General features: G+C 41.2%; 1 protein-coding gene across 4 annotated transcripts in view; it reads right to left on the bottom strand.

The window, feature by feature from the left end:
- SCRN2 (secernin 2) overlaps positions 1-17,136 on the bottom strand; it is a 25,943-nt gene extending 8,807 nt beyond the window's left edge. Inside the window, exons 1-8 of one of the 4 annotated variants that reach the window (XM_081931845.1) lie at positions 16,941-17,136; positions 15,329-15,517; positions 14,176-14,357; positions 7,700-7,899; positions 4,743-4,958; positions 3,882-4,047; positions 2,392-2,572; positions 1,232-1,386 (exon numbers count right to left, since the gene is read on the bottom strand). In XM_081931845.1, the coding sequence (XP_081787971.1) occupies positions 1,232-1,386; positions 2,392-2,572; positions 3,882-4,047; positions 4,743-4,958; positions 7,700-7,899; positions 14,176-14,357; positions 15,329-15,517; positions 16,941-17,033 (1,382 nt within the window). In that variant the 5' untranslated portion in view covers positions 17,034-17,136. Of the gene's footprint in view, positions 1-1,209; positions 1,387-2,391; positions 2,573-3,881; positions 4,048-4,742; positions 4,959-7,699; positions 7,900-14,175; positions 14,358-15,328; positions 15,518-16,407; positions 16,548-16,940 lie in introns of those variants that run through there. The other 3 variants (XM_081931842.1, XM_081931843.1, XM_081931844.1) reach the window with 3 other exon arrangements.

Here is a 17,136-nt window from a genome sequence, read left to right as displayed (position 1 = left end):
GCAGCACAGCTCAGCGAACGGCACTTCAAAGGCAGCTTTTCTTCTATGGGCGGCGTGGCAGCAGCGATCAGCCCAATAAGCCTGAGGGCAAGCCTCGTAGGCCGGGCGAAAGACCTTAGGCTGCTGAGGCAGCAAGGTCTGAGGAGAACTAGCCTCGTAAAGGTTCTGATCGGCTCAGAATGAGCCTGAGGGAGATAAATTTGAGGAGGAATGCCAAATGGAGAAGTAGAGAAGATTTAGGATAGAATTAGAAATTTTTTGGTAAGGAGAGATAGAAGACACAGCTAATCCAAGGATCGACTGAGTCTATTTCTGGGGAAGAGCCTCGTGGGCGTGTCTTTAATACTTGTAGACCCAGTCCTATTGGATCCTGACGGAGTCATATCCCATGCCTGGATGATGTCTCCACCTACTGGGAGAACAACCACATGTTGAAAGGACTGGAAGGTAATCAAAGGTGATACTAATCTTTAAAAGGAACCTAGGGAGATCCCATAAATTATATGTTTGTCATGTAACATCTGTTCCAGGCAAATTGGTAGACATGTAATTAAAGAAAAACAATTAAGCAATAAATAATTTGACATACAGAAAAAAATTGCTGAAGGAAAATCTGCAGAGATTCCACAGATAAAACCTGTTTCACAAACCTTGTAAAGTTGACAGTTTCAACAACACTTATGAAAAGCTGAGTACATTTAGCACATGTGGAGTAAGAGGATCAGTCCTTTTATGGACTGCAAACTAAAGGCAGAAAGAAATGAGTAGGAATAAATGGGAAGTGAAGTTCTTCAATGATTTGTGTTGGGGCTTGTGCTTTTTAACTCGTTTATAAATGAAATACCTTTGAGTTAGGGCTAAATATAAACATAGTATGTTTAAATAAATGTAAATAAATATAAATATATTTGAAATGATGAGAACAGGAACCGAAGTCAGCCAAAGCTCAAGATCTGAAAGTCATCTGAAAACAAATATTCCTGTCAGCAAGGAAACAAATTCAGAAAATAAAGAAATCTTAGCTCTGCTCCAGTTTTATCTATACAACAACTAAGAAAAGAAATAGATTCAGCTCTTCACTACTGCTAACATGACACTCAGGGATCATAATCTGTTGTTAAGATTGGCTCAGAACCTTTTATAGAAACCCTAAAAAGAAGAAAAATCCAGACAATATGTCAGTAGCACAAGGATTAAGCCTCAACCCACCTGGCCATTAAGTCTACATCACCTATACAGTTTGAGTTCTGCATCTATAGAATTGCAAAAGAGTCCTGCCAGTTCCTGGGGTTTCACGGTGACAGAGCCTGTTGACACATTTTTCACACTTTCCAGAACTTGCTGTTGAAATGTTTTCATAGCTTCCTGCAGTTTCTGCTGTTCAAGCTGGGAATGAAGGAGAGAAAGGATGGTATATGAACAGAGACTCTTAAGATGCTGTTTTTAATTACAGCATTGCTTTGCCTGATGAAAATTGGAGCAGATCAAGTCCAAAAGCAAATCCAAAAGCTGGCAAGAAATGCTAGGAGATTGCAGTATGCTACAGGGAGTGGGGCCAAATCCTCACCCATACTAAAATCTCAAGTAAAACAGAATGGAAGGTGAACAAACTAAAAATAATAGACAATATATGGAAAAGCAATACTAACCAAATTACAAGACTTACTTTAATTCATCATCATCTCTACTTCTAAGTTGCTTCCTGCAGGTCTAATATTCAGAACTTTACCAAGAGGGGAAAAAACTTACTTAGCTCTTTCTGATCTGGTTTAGCTGATGGTACTTCCTAGTGGAAACATTTAGGGTTTTTTTTAGGTATTTAAAAAAAATAGTGCAATTTCAGAGATGGATCCTTTTAAGTTTCTCAGTAATGCCTAAAGCCATTTAAGGGCAGCTTCAGCTGCAAATGGACAATGGGATAGAGGCACAGCTAGCAAGTTTTGCTAACCAGGGCCAGAAGGCTTTGTGTCTATTTATTGGCTATTGCAACTAAAATATCTGACTGCTTCTGTTAGACTAAATTTGTTAGTCTTTTTAAGGCAACTCTAAAGAGGCCCACACATGTTCCACCAGGACTTCACTGTCAATTCTCCAAGCTATTTGAAGCAATTATCAAAAACATAGATGGGATTCTGAAAGATCATTTGGTGGAAGCTCAATGCTAGTTCTACAAAGCATGATGCAATTAACAGAATGACAACCTAGACTCTGCTTAAATGCACCCAACAGAGGAGCATTCCGTGGCCCTCTGTTACACAATCCATCAGCTCTTACCTTTTCTTTCTAGCTAACATTTGATTTCCTGCCAATTCCATCCATAGTGCCTTCTAGGAGAGGTAAAGCCTGACAGTTTAAAGCTGTGAGGGTTTCACGAAATAAGTGGAAGTTCACCTGATTACAATCCGTAACTTCCAAGGCTAGTTGATGTTCCTTGTAGAGATTGTGTCGACGGTCCACTCGACTTTGAAATCTTGGAGTCTCCCTAATTGGGTCTTTTTCACCAAAACTTGGCGACTTCACCTGAGGGAAGGGAGTAACATTGGGAACAAAGACAAATGGTTTGAAGATAGACCTGCCAAGAAGAGAAAATGGAAGCCATTAGTGTGATATTCAAAAATCAGGCTCTCCTATTAATTTAAAATTTTAAAATCTCTAAAGCACGAACAGGGAGCATGAGCAGGAGGGAAAGACTAAAACAGCAGTACAATCCAGCCAGTCCTTGGATTACAGTGTATGACTATAGCTATGTAACCCAAACTTCACATGAAATATTTCTCTTTTTCACACATATGTAGCATGCAATCTGAAGTACAGAAAAATGGCTTCAAGCTAGAAATGATGAAGAGCATCTGCTCCTACATTTGCCTGATTCCTTTCAACTGCAGCCATAAATAATGAAGAACATGCTGCTCAAATGTGTTCAGATATATTTTGCATCCATTGAAACTTCCAGGGGAGCGTTCTGAAAAGCTGAGGTTGGCAAGAGGTTCATTCTCATCTTACTGGGAAAACTGTTTTACACAGCGATAAGAAAGTTAACAAAATTTTCAAAACAACGCACAGGAGCATCAAAAGAAGCCAGCATCTTTTCACTGCATCAAAACATCACAAGAAAGAAAATCAGACACTAGCTGCTTTAAATTTCCTTTGGAAATATGTCTCATTTGAAAGTAAAAATACTTGCTCAAGTTCATGTGATGTCACATTTTTTCCCTAAGAAATCTTACAAATCTGAGCTCAGAGATATTCATTTCTTAGATGCATTGCTTCCAGTCCTAATTGCTATGAGATGTCTGACATTAAGAAAGTCACAAATGTGTCCCAATAACTCATTTTATATAACATGCTGACATTGTGTCATCTTCAACCTACCATGGAGGCAGATAAATGTCCCAATTATAAAGTAGCATTCTCCTCGTCTCCTGGCAAAATTTTGCACATTTCATTGACAGTGTGATTCCTGATAGGAGACTGGGATCTGCCCACCATCTTCTGGCCACTTCAAGTTATTGGAGAAATAACTCTTGCCCTCTCCAGTTTTGGGGCACTGCCTTCTATGGATAACAGGATTTGCCTATGTATTTTCTGACCAGCACTTTCCAAAAGAGTTTCTGGGCTTTATAAATCTCATAATATACACAGGTTTAGCACTATTAATAACTGTTTTTAAAATATGGATTTAAAAATGGAGGGCTAGCTCTCTTAAGTGAGAATACAAGTCCTGTGCTGCCTAGAAGAACAATATAAACTGGGGTAAAAAATACAATACAAAAACAAAATCTAGCTGTGCATTGCTGGTTTTGTTACCAATGAATGGGAGGAAAGTCTGGCTTTGCCCTATGTGTGCAGTTGAAGATTCTTTAGACAAAACTGCTGCTCACCTAGAAGGGTCTGGGGTGGCAGTGAAAAAATGGACACAAGGAAGAAGGGGATCTTGAGGGAGGATGGATACCATACTTCCTGTGGTACAGAAACCTTCAGAATCAACACAGATCCCACTGGCTTTGTCACTTAAAATGGACATAATTGTCTCAGCAGTGATCTGTCCTACAACGATAAAGAATGTTAACATGAAAACCAAAGGAAAAAGAACATCAATTGTCCCATCACTTTAATTGTTAGAATATTTTTTACATTTGTTAGAATTCATAGATACCCTGAAAAGAAGGTACCACTTGTAAAAGCACCACAGTAAATTTAGAGAACAATTCATGGAGGCATTGAAGAAAGCAGACAGATGAGATGGTAGGACACTATTTGCAAAAACACCTCCTCCAACTGCAATGGACTTCAAATAATGTCCAAACAGGAAATACTTCAACTCCCAGGATTACCATTCACAGTAGCCAATATTGAAAATGGAAGCTGGAAGGTACAAATTAGAAAAAATGCTCTGCACTATTCCAGTATTTTGCTGAACTGGGATTGAGTGAATAATGTTTTGCTAAGGCACCTTTCCATGAATATGGTGCCCATCAGATGTATTTGACTTCAATTCCCAGAATTGGTTATGCTGGGAATTCTTTGGATTGAAATTTCACACACGTGGAGAGTAATAGAAGCTGCCTTCTAACACCTAGATTGATTCAATCAGCATTCTAGGAGTTGAAGCATTGAAGGACAAGCTTAGGAAAGGTTGCTTGAAGGAATCCCCAAATAGCAGGACACAATTTCTTCAGATCCCCATTTCCATATGAATTTGACCTCCAATATCCTTCTCCTCATATATTCTGAAAGCCCACCTGAGTGTTGATGCAGCAGTTTCTGGCCAGCACAATACCGAGCTTTGGCTGCCTCCATGCGGACAGGCTGATGGATGAGTGAAAACACTTCTGTGAAATTGAACTCTCCTTGACCATTCCACCATCCTTGCTCTTGAGCATGTTGTCTCAGACTCATATGTTCACTGGTAATGTCAATACCAATAGTTAACTGATTTGAAATGTTCCGGGCACCTTCTGTGTAGTTGGAGGAAAGATAATACTGTTTACTAAATTATTAGAATTTGCTCTATTGCTGGCACAGTCTTTTTTTATACGATAAGTTCAGGTAGTCTTTTTTAGAAAAGGCATTCCCTTTCCCACTCATCTCACACAGAAGAAATAGAAATAACATTTATATACCACTAAGGTGCTTTACAGCCCTCTCTAAGAGGCTTACAGAGTCAGCATATTGCCCCCAACAATCTGAGTCCTCATTTTACAGACCTCGGAAGGATGGAAGGGTGAATCAACCTTGAGCTAGTGAGAATCGAACTGCTAGCAATCAGCAGAATTAGCTTGCAAACAGTATTCTAATCACTGCGCCACCCCAACTCTCTCACACCTAGAAATATCTTTTCTACAGTGGATCTCTGACATCTGAAATTTTATAAGTATTGGGAAGAAAGAATAAATAACTCTTTAAAATATGCTTAAATTACTTCATTAGTTAAGCTGGTTTAGATGATAGCAATAGAATTTAGCATTTAGGCTTACATACTGCCCCATAGTGCTTTGCAGCACTATCTGGGTGGTGTACAATATATGCATTATTTGTATATTGCCCCCAACAATCTGAGTTCTCATTTTATGACCATGGAAGGATGGAAGGCTGAGTCAACTTTGAGTCCTGTCAGGATCAAACTCCAGGCTGTGGGCAGAGTCAGCCTGCAATACTGATATTTAACCACTACACCACTAGGGCTCCACAGCATAGTTGCCATTATGCACTTGTCAATAGCCTCACTTGGAATACATGTAATCCTCAACTTACAACCACAATTGGGACTGGAATTCCAGTTGCTATGTGATGCAGTTGTTGAGTGAGTCATCACATGACCGGACCTAATTTTACAACATTTGTACTATGGTCATTAAACAAACTAGGTTTCCCCAATTGATTTTGCTTGTCAGAACCCAGCGTCAAGTTTCAAAAATCAAGAAAGGCATGCTGAGTTTCTTCTAAGCAGTTTCCTTTTACTGTTCCTCAACTATAGACAGAAATCTAGCCAAATTAAAGCATAGTACTTGTATCATTAAAGATCTCCCTGAAAATTTCTAGGGAACAGCTGTTTTGACCCTCCTCCTCCCATGAAAACCAGGGCTGTCAAACTGATGGCCTGCGAATTGGATGCATCATGCTTAGGCCACGCCCATCCCAGCTCTGTAAATGGGTAAAACGTCGCAAAATATCACAGGACAGCAATGTGACATGGCAAATTTAACACCTGTGATCTAAACTTTACTGTCTCTTGCTCCTCTGGAATGCAGCCCCTCCCTCCTGGGAATCTGGACTACCTTCCACTACACCCCGGTAGGAAGGTTGAAAATCGCACGACTGCATGCTGCTGCAATCTTGCAAATGTGGATGGATTGTCAAGCACACAAATTGTGACCAAGTGACCGTAGAAGACGGGATCTGACTGTTGTAATTTTGAGGTCAGATTGTAAGTCACTTTTTCTGAGGCCATTGTGACTTCAAACTTTTAAACAAAAATATCATAGGTCCAGAATTACCTACAAATGTCATACCCTGATCTCCCAGATCAGCAATCTGCAAAACTAATGAGAGCCGGACTCCAGTAACAATTTGGCTTAAGCCTGAAGAAATGTCTAAGCAGCTTAGATGGAGTTGTTTTCTCTTATATTCTACCAGAAATCCACATTGAAATCTCAAGTTCAAGTAGCAGAAAGGCCAAAAGAGAGCAAAAAAAATATTAATGAAGGCTATAAATCAATCAATGCTAATTCTTAAAAGAGCATTCTTACAAAATATTGGAATCTTCCAGGGAAGATCCAACATATGGCATCCTTTATAATCAAAGGAGGAAGTGACTGACAAAGAGACAGGGATCTTAATTTATCTTTATAGTAGCTTGCCAGGAAGTTCTTACAAACATGTTTTCTCAACTGAGGTTAACATTTTGCTGGTGGCATACAGAAGTAAACCTTGGAGGAGATCAGAGTAGAACGAGGATAAGAAATAAATAGATGACATCTCATATATGGGAAAAGAATTTTTTGTTTTCGTCTCTGTGGGTATTTGGATTTTCCCTCAAGTTTTAAATCTTTAATAATGTTCCTTCTTGAAATGCAGGAAGTTGCAGTACAAATTTGTCAATTATGCTGAGGAATGTTTGTTATTCTGTCAGATTGAGCCCTGGGACTGCATAAACTTCTGCATGATTCTCAATTTTTAATCAGCTTGCTGAGGATTTAAAAAGCCCCCCTGGCCCAGGAAGAACTCTTTAACCTGGGAAATGAATGTCAAATTACAGCTGAAAAAGCCTGTTTTGGCAAAGAGCAGGCAAAAATTTTACAAACTAAATTTATGCATGGTTACTTAGAAATAAGGCTACCGAATGAAGTGGAACTTTCTCTCACATAAGCAAGAAGTTCAGAATCAAAATAGTTTTTCTTTGATATCATTATTAAATTTATATTTGTTTCAGGTCAAATAAGTGGAGGATGGGGTTTGCACATCTCTGCTTTCTAACCTTACTGGAAATGTTCTACGCTTAAAACAGCTATAATTCAAGGTTAAAGCAACTTGAAATGGAGCTCTTTGCCATTCAGATCACTACTACTAGCAAGCTTAGGACAAAATTAGGATACATCTGATAAGATTAAAATATTGTATTTTAAACTCAAAATCCTTTGCACCCTTCTAATATGTCATAGTACATTATTTAAAAAAAACAAGTAAACCAAATGCCCACCTTGGATCCTCTGAGCCACCCAAAACCGTCCTGCTGTTTCCAACACCCAGGCTTCAGTGCGATCCGCCAGGAGAAAGGTATTATGGTAGACAAAAGGAGTTGGCTCCTCCTTGCAGCTGCCTCCTTGACCATAGCTTTCCAGAAGAGCTGTTATGACTCGGACTGCTTCACTGGCACTACTGCCCCTCTCCAGACCCAATCTGAAATATAGTCGTCATTGCTATTAACATTTCAAGTGTGTTTACCAACTGCTTGATTAATGTATTAATTGTTATTTCTAAAAAGTAATCTATTATTTCAATATATATGATAAAGGGTCTTTTGGGGGTGAAGGTGGAAGATAGGATCAGGATAGAATGTCAGTGGGATATCAATTTGGTCAATTATCGTCCTGTCTCCAACCTTCCCTTTTTGGCGAAGGTTGTAGAGAGTGTGGTGGCTTTTCAGTTTCCACGACATCTGGAGGAGAATGATTATCTAGACCCGCGCCAGTCCGGCTTTCGCCCTGGGCACAGCACAGAGACGGCCTTGGTCGCGTTGGTAGATGATCTCTGGAGGGCCAGAGATAGGGGCTGTTCCTCTATCCTGGTCCTATTAGACCTCTCGGCGGCTTTTGATACCATCGACCATGGTATCCTGTTGCGCCGACTGGAGGGGTTGGGGGTCCGGGGCACCGTTTTGCGGTGGTTCGGCTCCTACCTCTCTGGCCGGACGCAACGTGTGTTGGCAGGGGAGCAGAGGTCGACCCTATGCCCCCTTACTTGTGGGGTGCCACAGGGGTCGGTCCTCTCGCCACTCCTGTTCAACACATACATGAAGCCGCTGGGTGAGATCATCCGTGGTTTCGGGGTGGGATATCATCTGTACGCTGATGATACTCAGCTGTACATTTCCACCCCGAACCACCCCAACGAGGCTGTCGAAGTGATGTCCCGGTGTGTGGAAGCCGTACGGATCTGGATGGATGACAACCGACTCAGGCTCAACCCTTCCAAGACGGAGTGGCTGTGGGTTCCGGCTCCCCGGTTCAACCAGATAATTCCATCTCTGGCCATTGGGGGCATTCAACTCGCCCCCGTGGAGCGGGCGCGCAACTTGGGCGTCCTCCTAGATGCCAGGCTGTCCATGGATGAACATGTGACAGCCGTGGCCAGGGGGGCGTTCCACCAGGTTCGCCTGGTGCGCCAATTGCGCCCCCTATTGGACCGGGACGCCCTACGCACAGTCACCCATGCGCTGGTGACGTCTCGCCTGGACTACTGTAACGCTCTCTACATGGGGCTTCCCTTGAAATGCACTCGGAGACTGCAGTTGGTCCAGAATGCGGCCGCGCGGGTGATTATGGGGAGTACCAAGTACTCCCATGTGACACCTCTCCTGCGCGAGCTGCACTGGCTTCCTGTGGTCTATCGAGTGCGTTTCAAGGTCTTGATTACGATCTTTAAAGCGCTCCATGGCTCAGGACCTAGTTACCTGCGGGATCGTATTCTGCCCCATACATCCCTACGACCCATCCGCTCGCACAGAGAGGGACTTCTCCAGGTGCCGTCCACCAGACAGTGCCATGGGGCGGCGCCTAGGAGCAGAGCCTTCTCTGTGGCGGGCCCAGCCCTGTGGAATGACCTCCCCCCGGATATTAGGACCACTACTGACCTCCGCTCCTTCCGTGTCAAGCTCAAGACCCACCTTTTCCAAATAGCTGGCCTGGCTCAACCATAACTTCGTATCGCTCCTGATGGGTTTTTTAATTTAGTAATTTTATTTAAGGGGATTTTAAATTGTGTTTTTAATTGTCTTTCACTTATAAGTCAACTCTCCTCCATGCACATATGTATATGTCTCTGTTCTTTTTGTATATATGTTTGTCTTATGTGTATTTTTATTCGTTTTGATTGTACGCCGCCCCGAGTCCTTCGGGAGAGGGTTGCGGCTAATCAAATAAAATTATTATTATTATTATTATTATTATTATTATTATTATTATTATTATTATTATTATTATTATTATTATTATTATTATTATTATTAATAAATTAAGACAGAAACAGTATTTTAATCTTTTCTTAGTTCCCATTGTTGAGGACTAGAGATTTCCCTGCATTCTGTAGCAACCCACCATATCTTAAAATACCTTCCAAAACCCATGTGGATTTAGTTAGACTAGAGACTTCTTCAAATTGGAATTAGCTGTTCATGACCTCAAGAATACAGCCCTAGGATTTGTCAAATTTGCTCTGCCTTGTTTCTTGATTTTTTAAAAAAAAAATTCCCTCAGCCTACAGCATTCAGATTTCTTAGTAGCCTTTCATCCGAGTACAAATCAGAGCAGTTGCTACTTTGGTTCAGAAGTTTGGTTCAGCTAAGTTTGGCTAGTGGCTAGTCTGAAATCAATTAAATTAAATTAAAATTAATTAAGGAAATGTGTATGGGTGCAAATTGATGCATTCTGAACAATTATAGTTACAATTAAAATCATAATAATTAATGGAGAGCCGGCTTAGTGTAGTGGTTAAGGTGCTGGCTTATAAACCTGGAGATTGTTGGAAGAAATGGCAGACAGATGACAGGTCTGCAAAAGGCTGACAGAACTGACAACTGCAGCTACAAATAAGCAATATGTAGATCGATATTTTCAACCCTCAGGGGAGGGGAGGAGAGGAGAAGGGGAACGGAAGGGAAAGGACTCCATATACTTACTTCTCATGAGCAGGCTGCAAAGGACACTAAATGTGCATTTCCTTTGCTAACCATCTTTGGAAAGTGCCAATTAACTGCTTTAAAAAAGCTAAGCACCATCAAAATGACAAGGCTGGAAATACTGAGTGCTTCAATCCTTAATAATCCTTTGAAATCAATTTTAAAGAATAAATGCAATATTGTCAATATTGGAGACATAATAAAACAACCTATAATGGCACTTGAGACTTTGTGGAGGAATTGTGAAGGACTTCAATCTGACTTCTACATACCGTGTTTCCCCGAAAATAAGCCACGCCCTGCTAATAAGCCCAATCGGGCTTTTCAGAGCATGCGCCACAATATGCCCTCCCCTGAAAATAAGCCCGCCCCCAGTCCCCGCCATTAACACTGTACCACCTACCGGTACAGCTTCCGGGGCAAAAAGAGGGCTCGCCGCAAAAACAGCGGCAGGCCAGCAATGTGATCACCCCCTCCTGCCTGTTCCTTCTCGTGCAAAAAAACACCGCCAACCCCAATGGCAAAGGCAGCCTGCCTGGTTCTCTTGCGAGTTGAACTCATGAGGCTTTTTTTAGAAGGGGATTCAATCGGCGAAAGGGCGAGGAACGGAACGGAGCTGGAAAGTTAAGAGGCATGCTTCGCTTCTCCCCCCCCCACCTGCCACCCCTCGTTAAAGGGATGGCGGGGAAGGGAACCAGGCAGGCTGCCTTTACCATTGGGGCGAAGTGGGTGGTGTTGGGCCGCGAGGCGTGCCTCTTACCTTTCCAGCTCTGTCGCGTTCCTCGCCATTGTATTCAGGGAAACCCCTGGTAAAAAAAAACCTCGCGATTTCAAGATGTTTGATTGAACTCGCGAGAAGTTTTTTTTTTCAACCAGCCACTTCCCTGAGCACAATGGCGAGGAACGCGACGCAGCTGGAAAGGTAAAAGGCGCGCCTTGCTTCTCACCTGCCCCAGAAATAATAAGCCTTCCCCTATAATAAGCCCAAGGCCATATTTCGTGGGGCAAAAGAAAATAAGCCCCTGTCTTATTTTCGGGGAAACACGGTATCAATATGTTGTGTGTTTTATAATACCCTGTTCCCAGATCTAACTAGTAGATGCTATTATGTAAAAATATTTGGGAAAGAACTTATCTGAATAATTATGAAGTACAAAGTAAACAAGAATCTTTCACTGGCTTTAGAAAAAAGTTGAATTAGGCTCTAAAAATTAAGAAGGAAAATAAAAATGTGAATTCAAGAGAGTAATTTGTATGTCTTGCTTGCTGGACTTCTTAAAGAGATTTGTATACGTTTTGAAGGAATTCAAGACAAAGGTAAATAATTATTTGAATAGATTCATTTTATGAAAAAGGAAGGAACATAACGTTGTTTTATTTGATCAGAGTTAAAATAGGACATGGTAATTTGGGAGGGTGGTTCTTTCTGGATTTCTGACATCTAAATTGATAAAGATGTTGGATATTGGATTTGCTTACAGTTAAGAGTATGGAATGCTGAGTTTTATATTTGTTAAATAATGTCATTATTTCAAAGTTCTCTTTCAGCTTTTGCTGATATCTAGTTTGGAAAAGATAATGTAATTTGAGCTGCCTATAGTTAAGAGTTGAGTTATGGGATGAAGACTTTTATATCTGTTAACTAAAATGTGGAGAGATAGTACAATTGCTTACATTTGACCTGATGAGAATAGTAAGTCGCTTTCTTGAGGTTTTCCTTCCTTTTTTGTCTTTCTTGCACTTTTTATTTTTTTTCCTATTTCTTTTTAGTTTGTATAATTTTTTATTATTGTACTTACAATTTTTAATAAAAAATATTAAAATATAGAAATCTGGAGTCTCTTGAGTTGTAAACTTCCTTAGGCCTGAAAGCTGGCTAGATGACTTTGGGCAGGTCACTTTTTCTCAGCCCAATTAACGTCACAAAGTTGTTGAGGAAAACAGGAGGCAGGAGTACAGGTAGTCCTCAACCTACGACCATAATTGAGCTCAAACTTTCTGTTGCTAAGCAGGACAGGTAAGTGAGTTTGCCCCATTTTATGACCCATCTTGCAAATTGTTAAGGAAATCACTGCAATTAAGTTAGTAATATGGTTGTTAAGTAAATCTGGCTTTCCCACCGACTTTGTCATAAGGATGCAAAAGGTGACCACATGATTCTGGGACACCACAACTATCATAAATTTATGCCAGTTGCCAAGCATCCAAATTTTGATCACATAACCATGGGGATGCTACAATGTTTTTAAATATGAAAAATGGTCATAGCTCACTTTTTTCAGTGCTGTTGTAACTTTGAATCAGTGGTGGGATTCAAAATGTTTTACTACCGGTTCTGTGGGCATGGCTTGGTGGGCGTGGCAAGGGAAGGTTACTGCAAAATCTCCATTCCTTCCTGATCAGCTGGGACTCGGGTGGCAAAGGATAGATGGGGGCGCGGCCACTCAGAGGTTGCATTTACCGGTACTCAGGACAACTCCAGAATTGGTCAGAACCTGCTGAATACCATCTCTGCTTTGAATGGTCATCGAACAAATGGTTGTAAGTCGAGGACTACCTGATTAGGCATGTCACTGCTCTGAGAATGTATGTATGTACGTATATAAAAGATGGGATAAAAATATCAACATCATCATCACAACCACCCTTGATGATTAGGACTTCTCAATATACACCACACCTATCATCCTGGCTTTTCTAAAAGCTAACAAGTTGGGGAGATCATTTCAAAGGGGGCACACCTCCTCATCAGGTGACATTGCTTCAAGAAAAGTGTACCTATCCTATTAAATATGTGGGATGGTGTCAGCCCAGACAAGCAAAAATAATTGGAAAAAGGCAACACTGCAAATAACCTGGATTTGTGCCATGTAAGTTTTATAAATGAAACGTCACACCTTGAATTTCACCTGGAAACTTGCAGCAAGCAGCTGACAAATAGTGATATTACATGGATATTCTCAACTGCATTGAAAACTATCTACACCCTGCATTCTGGGCCAAGTGCAGCTTCCAGATGGTCTTCAAGGAAATGTTGCAACAGTCCAATCAGGGGGTGACAAAAGCGTGAGTGATGTCAAACAAAGCCTCTCAATCCAGGAAGACCTGGAGATGCTTGTGCTGGGCATAAAGTTAAAGAAAATTCATATATTTTAAAATCAAATTTAGGGAAAGGACAGAATCAGCCAAATGTTATAGTCTGTTCCCGATGCTTTGAAAAAATCTCTATTCTTAAGGAAGCAAAAGGCATATACTTTGCGGTATTCAGGAATATACTTGACGACGATAAATTCACTGCTAGCCTGACACTCCCCCAATCTTTTCGGGGTAGTGCACACATTTCAAATTTTGAGAAAATTTCACAGAGTATGGCTGTTAAGAGGATGTAGCTAGTTAAAAATATGTATTCTACCGAAAGGCCAAATGGCAAGATCAGAAAATAAATAATTTGCCTGAAGGGAAAGCAAAGATGGGAAATTAACCCTGAAATACAAGCTTCTGAACTTACAGTTCAAAGTCTTTATTCAGACATCATGGTTAATGTATGAATGTGGTCTTTGCCTGAGCCTGTCTTCCTATCAGATCAATAATAAAGCAGTACGAGTTCTGATGTTGACTTGATAGGAGGCCAGAAGCAAAGGCAACATTACTACATAATGTTCAGTGACGATGCAGCATTGTGGCAAAGACCTAAGTGTCACAGTTATAGAGAGGCAGAGAATATGCAGGTGTTGGGTGTGGGTTGTACAAGTTACACAACACATTATATTGTTTCCTACCTGACAAGATCCATGCCCAGCAAGGCTTCCTCCTCCCCAACTGGCTCTCGACTCCACACACCTTCATTGCCAATGCAGACACCATGTTCATTGGCACCCATTTCAGCTCCCCACAGCCAGGCAGGGCGACTTAGGATCACTGCATGTGTCTTTTCTACCTGGTCCACTTCAATATATGTGCACTGTGGTGAAAGACATCAGAACTCTAGAGGTTTAATTCTTGCTCTATCTCCAAGCCTGCTTTACCACAACATGAAAGTCAAAATCTCACTTGGAAAAATGAAATTACAAACTTCTCTTAAGGTCAAGAAAACCTCATAAATGTCATAAAATATGTCATAGAGAGCTGTGCTAATCTGAGAATGCCTTTACTCTTTTTACATGATTAGGCAAACAGCTACTTACTGTGATATACAAATACAAGGAAAGAGGGGGTACTGTCTTTGGACACAACACTTATCCTTATATTTAAATATAACTTTCCTTCCAGGATGGGATGTGTTTTCCCACAAGACTGCTCTGGATATGATCACATAAATTTTTTTTCTTGATCCCATTGTTGAACCCCAGTCCCACCCGCTCACCAGCTGAGCATTCTGCCCAACTTGCCGATGATCGGAGGGGAGCACTGCTGCTGCCAACAGAGGATCCGGATGCCGCTCCTTGGGCACCATGTGCAGATGCCACCCTCTCCTTCCCAGACCCAGGACATTCGTCAGATGGTGGCTACAAGGTGGCCGGGGAGGGAGGTGTCCAGCCAGCCGTAAGGCCTGAACCATTGCCGATAAAGCGCGCTGGGAGGCAGAAGCTTCCAACATTGACTGCAAAAATTTTGTTCACATGCATCACACTCATTGAGTACCGAGGCTCGGGCCTGATTAAAAGTTTTGTTGGCTTGAGGTTACTGAGTGTGCTTGCTTCAGCTCTACCCAGGTCCGTCCTCAGACCTTTGAGACACACTTTGAATGTGCTGTATTTTTACTTCATCTTGGAGATTTCATGCATCAAATTTGACAAGCATGTCAATCTATGGTGAATGAACTAATTATTCAGAAGGTGGTGTGTTTTTATTTGGATTCCTGTACTTAAGAGCCAATGAGACCTAAACAACCCTTCCAACCAACCTTCTTTCCAATGACTGACTTCAACTCACCTGAACCTTTGTCCCTTTGACATGACATCCAGCTGGAAAATAGACAACCTCCTGAACTTCATCTTTTGGCCGATCTGAATTCTTGCCAAAAATGACCTCTTTGGCAACAGAGGCTGGGGGAAGTGAGACGAAGCAATCACAGGAGGATGGTACAGAAGGGTGAAAGCTGGCCATTGTATCTGCATAAAGCTACAGAGAGAAAGTTGAACATTGCAATCTTCATTTTCTGGGGGGTTATTTTTTTAAATAAAAATCTTTTTTTCCCTACATGACAGGAGGACCATCTCTTCTTCCACAACCAATAAAGTTTTACTCAAAACTAATTGATTGGCTCAGATTTTTGCATATTTTGTTTTGTTTGGAAGAAGAAAACCATCAGAATCAAAACAGAACTGACAATGGCCTCTAGACTAGGATTATGGCAACATGTTACTCAAAAATATTAAAATACTTTTATATCACAGTAGGGAGAATTGAGATGAGCATCTGGCTAGCTTATTGCAACTCATTCTACACTTAGAACAGCTACATATCCATGCAGGGCCTTTTCAGTAGTGACTCAATTCTTCTTGAACTTCTTGAGGTCATGAATTGGCCACAATTGTCTTTAACCCAACATGTTCCAGATTGCATTGTGGGGAAAGTTTTCTATATGAAAGGATTTTAAAAATAACTATTACTGGGTTGTGTTGTCTGTACCACATGGTTTTCATTACATTACTAAAGCTTTAAACTGAAAGATATAGACAAAGAAATTATATAAATGCAGTATTTCCTTTCGAACTCTCTTCAAAACCACCTTTCTAAATACGGTTTGCCACAATTTCTTCCTTTAGTACCAGGAATAAATTATATATTTGTCTCTAGCCTCAATCTTTCTTCCTAACCTTTCTTCATTTTCCTGCCAAGACCTCCTGCTCCTTGGGCATCTTAGATTTTGTGCACTGCATCAAACAGCAGCAATCACTTTGAGGTGCCTAAATCCTTCACCCACTGTTTGCATTGATTCCCCTCTTTCTATTGTTTATCCCTTTCGTTGTGGAGAATATGCCTGGATATTTCTTTGCAATGCGACGCACCTGCTTTGTTCAGCAGATCCCATTTAAATTTCTTCGTAAAGTTACCCTGCAACGATAACCCAACCCTCCTTTGATGCTTTGCGGCTGTCGAGCTGCCTTCGCACTTCAAACAGAGCCGCTAGCCAGCCAACCAGTTTACTCTAACGTCTTGCGCGAACTCAAGTCACGTGTTTATTTTACGGTCTGGAGTCCCGCGAGAACAGAGTGAATATAAGAATATAAGTGGTTTAATTACGCTCAGGTGTGCCTTTTCTGCAATTATACTTTTTGGGCTTTCAAGTCCCCCCCCTTTTTTTGCAACTGATGAAAAATCCGCTCCATTCATCTATTTTTGAAATAACGGTTCTTGTTTATTAGGAGACAACTCCCTCTCCATTCCACTCTCATATCAATGCAAACTGCTGAGATAAAGCAAGCAAACATTACAAAAGTCTAATTTCACGTCCGCGTGTCCTCACGCCCCTTCCACAGCCCCCACGGCTTCCCGATTACGTTTTATCCCAACCCCAATTCCTCTAGCGCTTTCAACTCACCAAAGGCCCCTTCAACTGGGACTCTAAGCTTTCTTCGGGCTTCTTGGATCTATCACGACGACGGCAACAGGTGAAGAAAATACTTGGCCACATTGACCCTCAAACTGAATTGCCCTGGGATCTGGCCGGAAGTTGCAAAAAGTTTTTTTTTTGTTTTTTGTTTTAATGAGATAGTCGGTGAGAGGGACGCCAGGTG

The sequence above is a fragment of the Natrix helvetica genome (genome assembly GCF_964273705.1).
Source record: "Natrix helvetica genome assembly, chromosome: Z".
In the NCBI taxonomy this organism is placed as follows: Eukaryota; Metazoa; Chordata; class Lepidosauria; order Squamata; family Natricidae; genus Natrix; species Natrix helvetica.
Note: the sequence above shows the minus strand (reverse complement) of the source record. Positions and strands in the feature narration are given on the sequence as shown.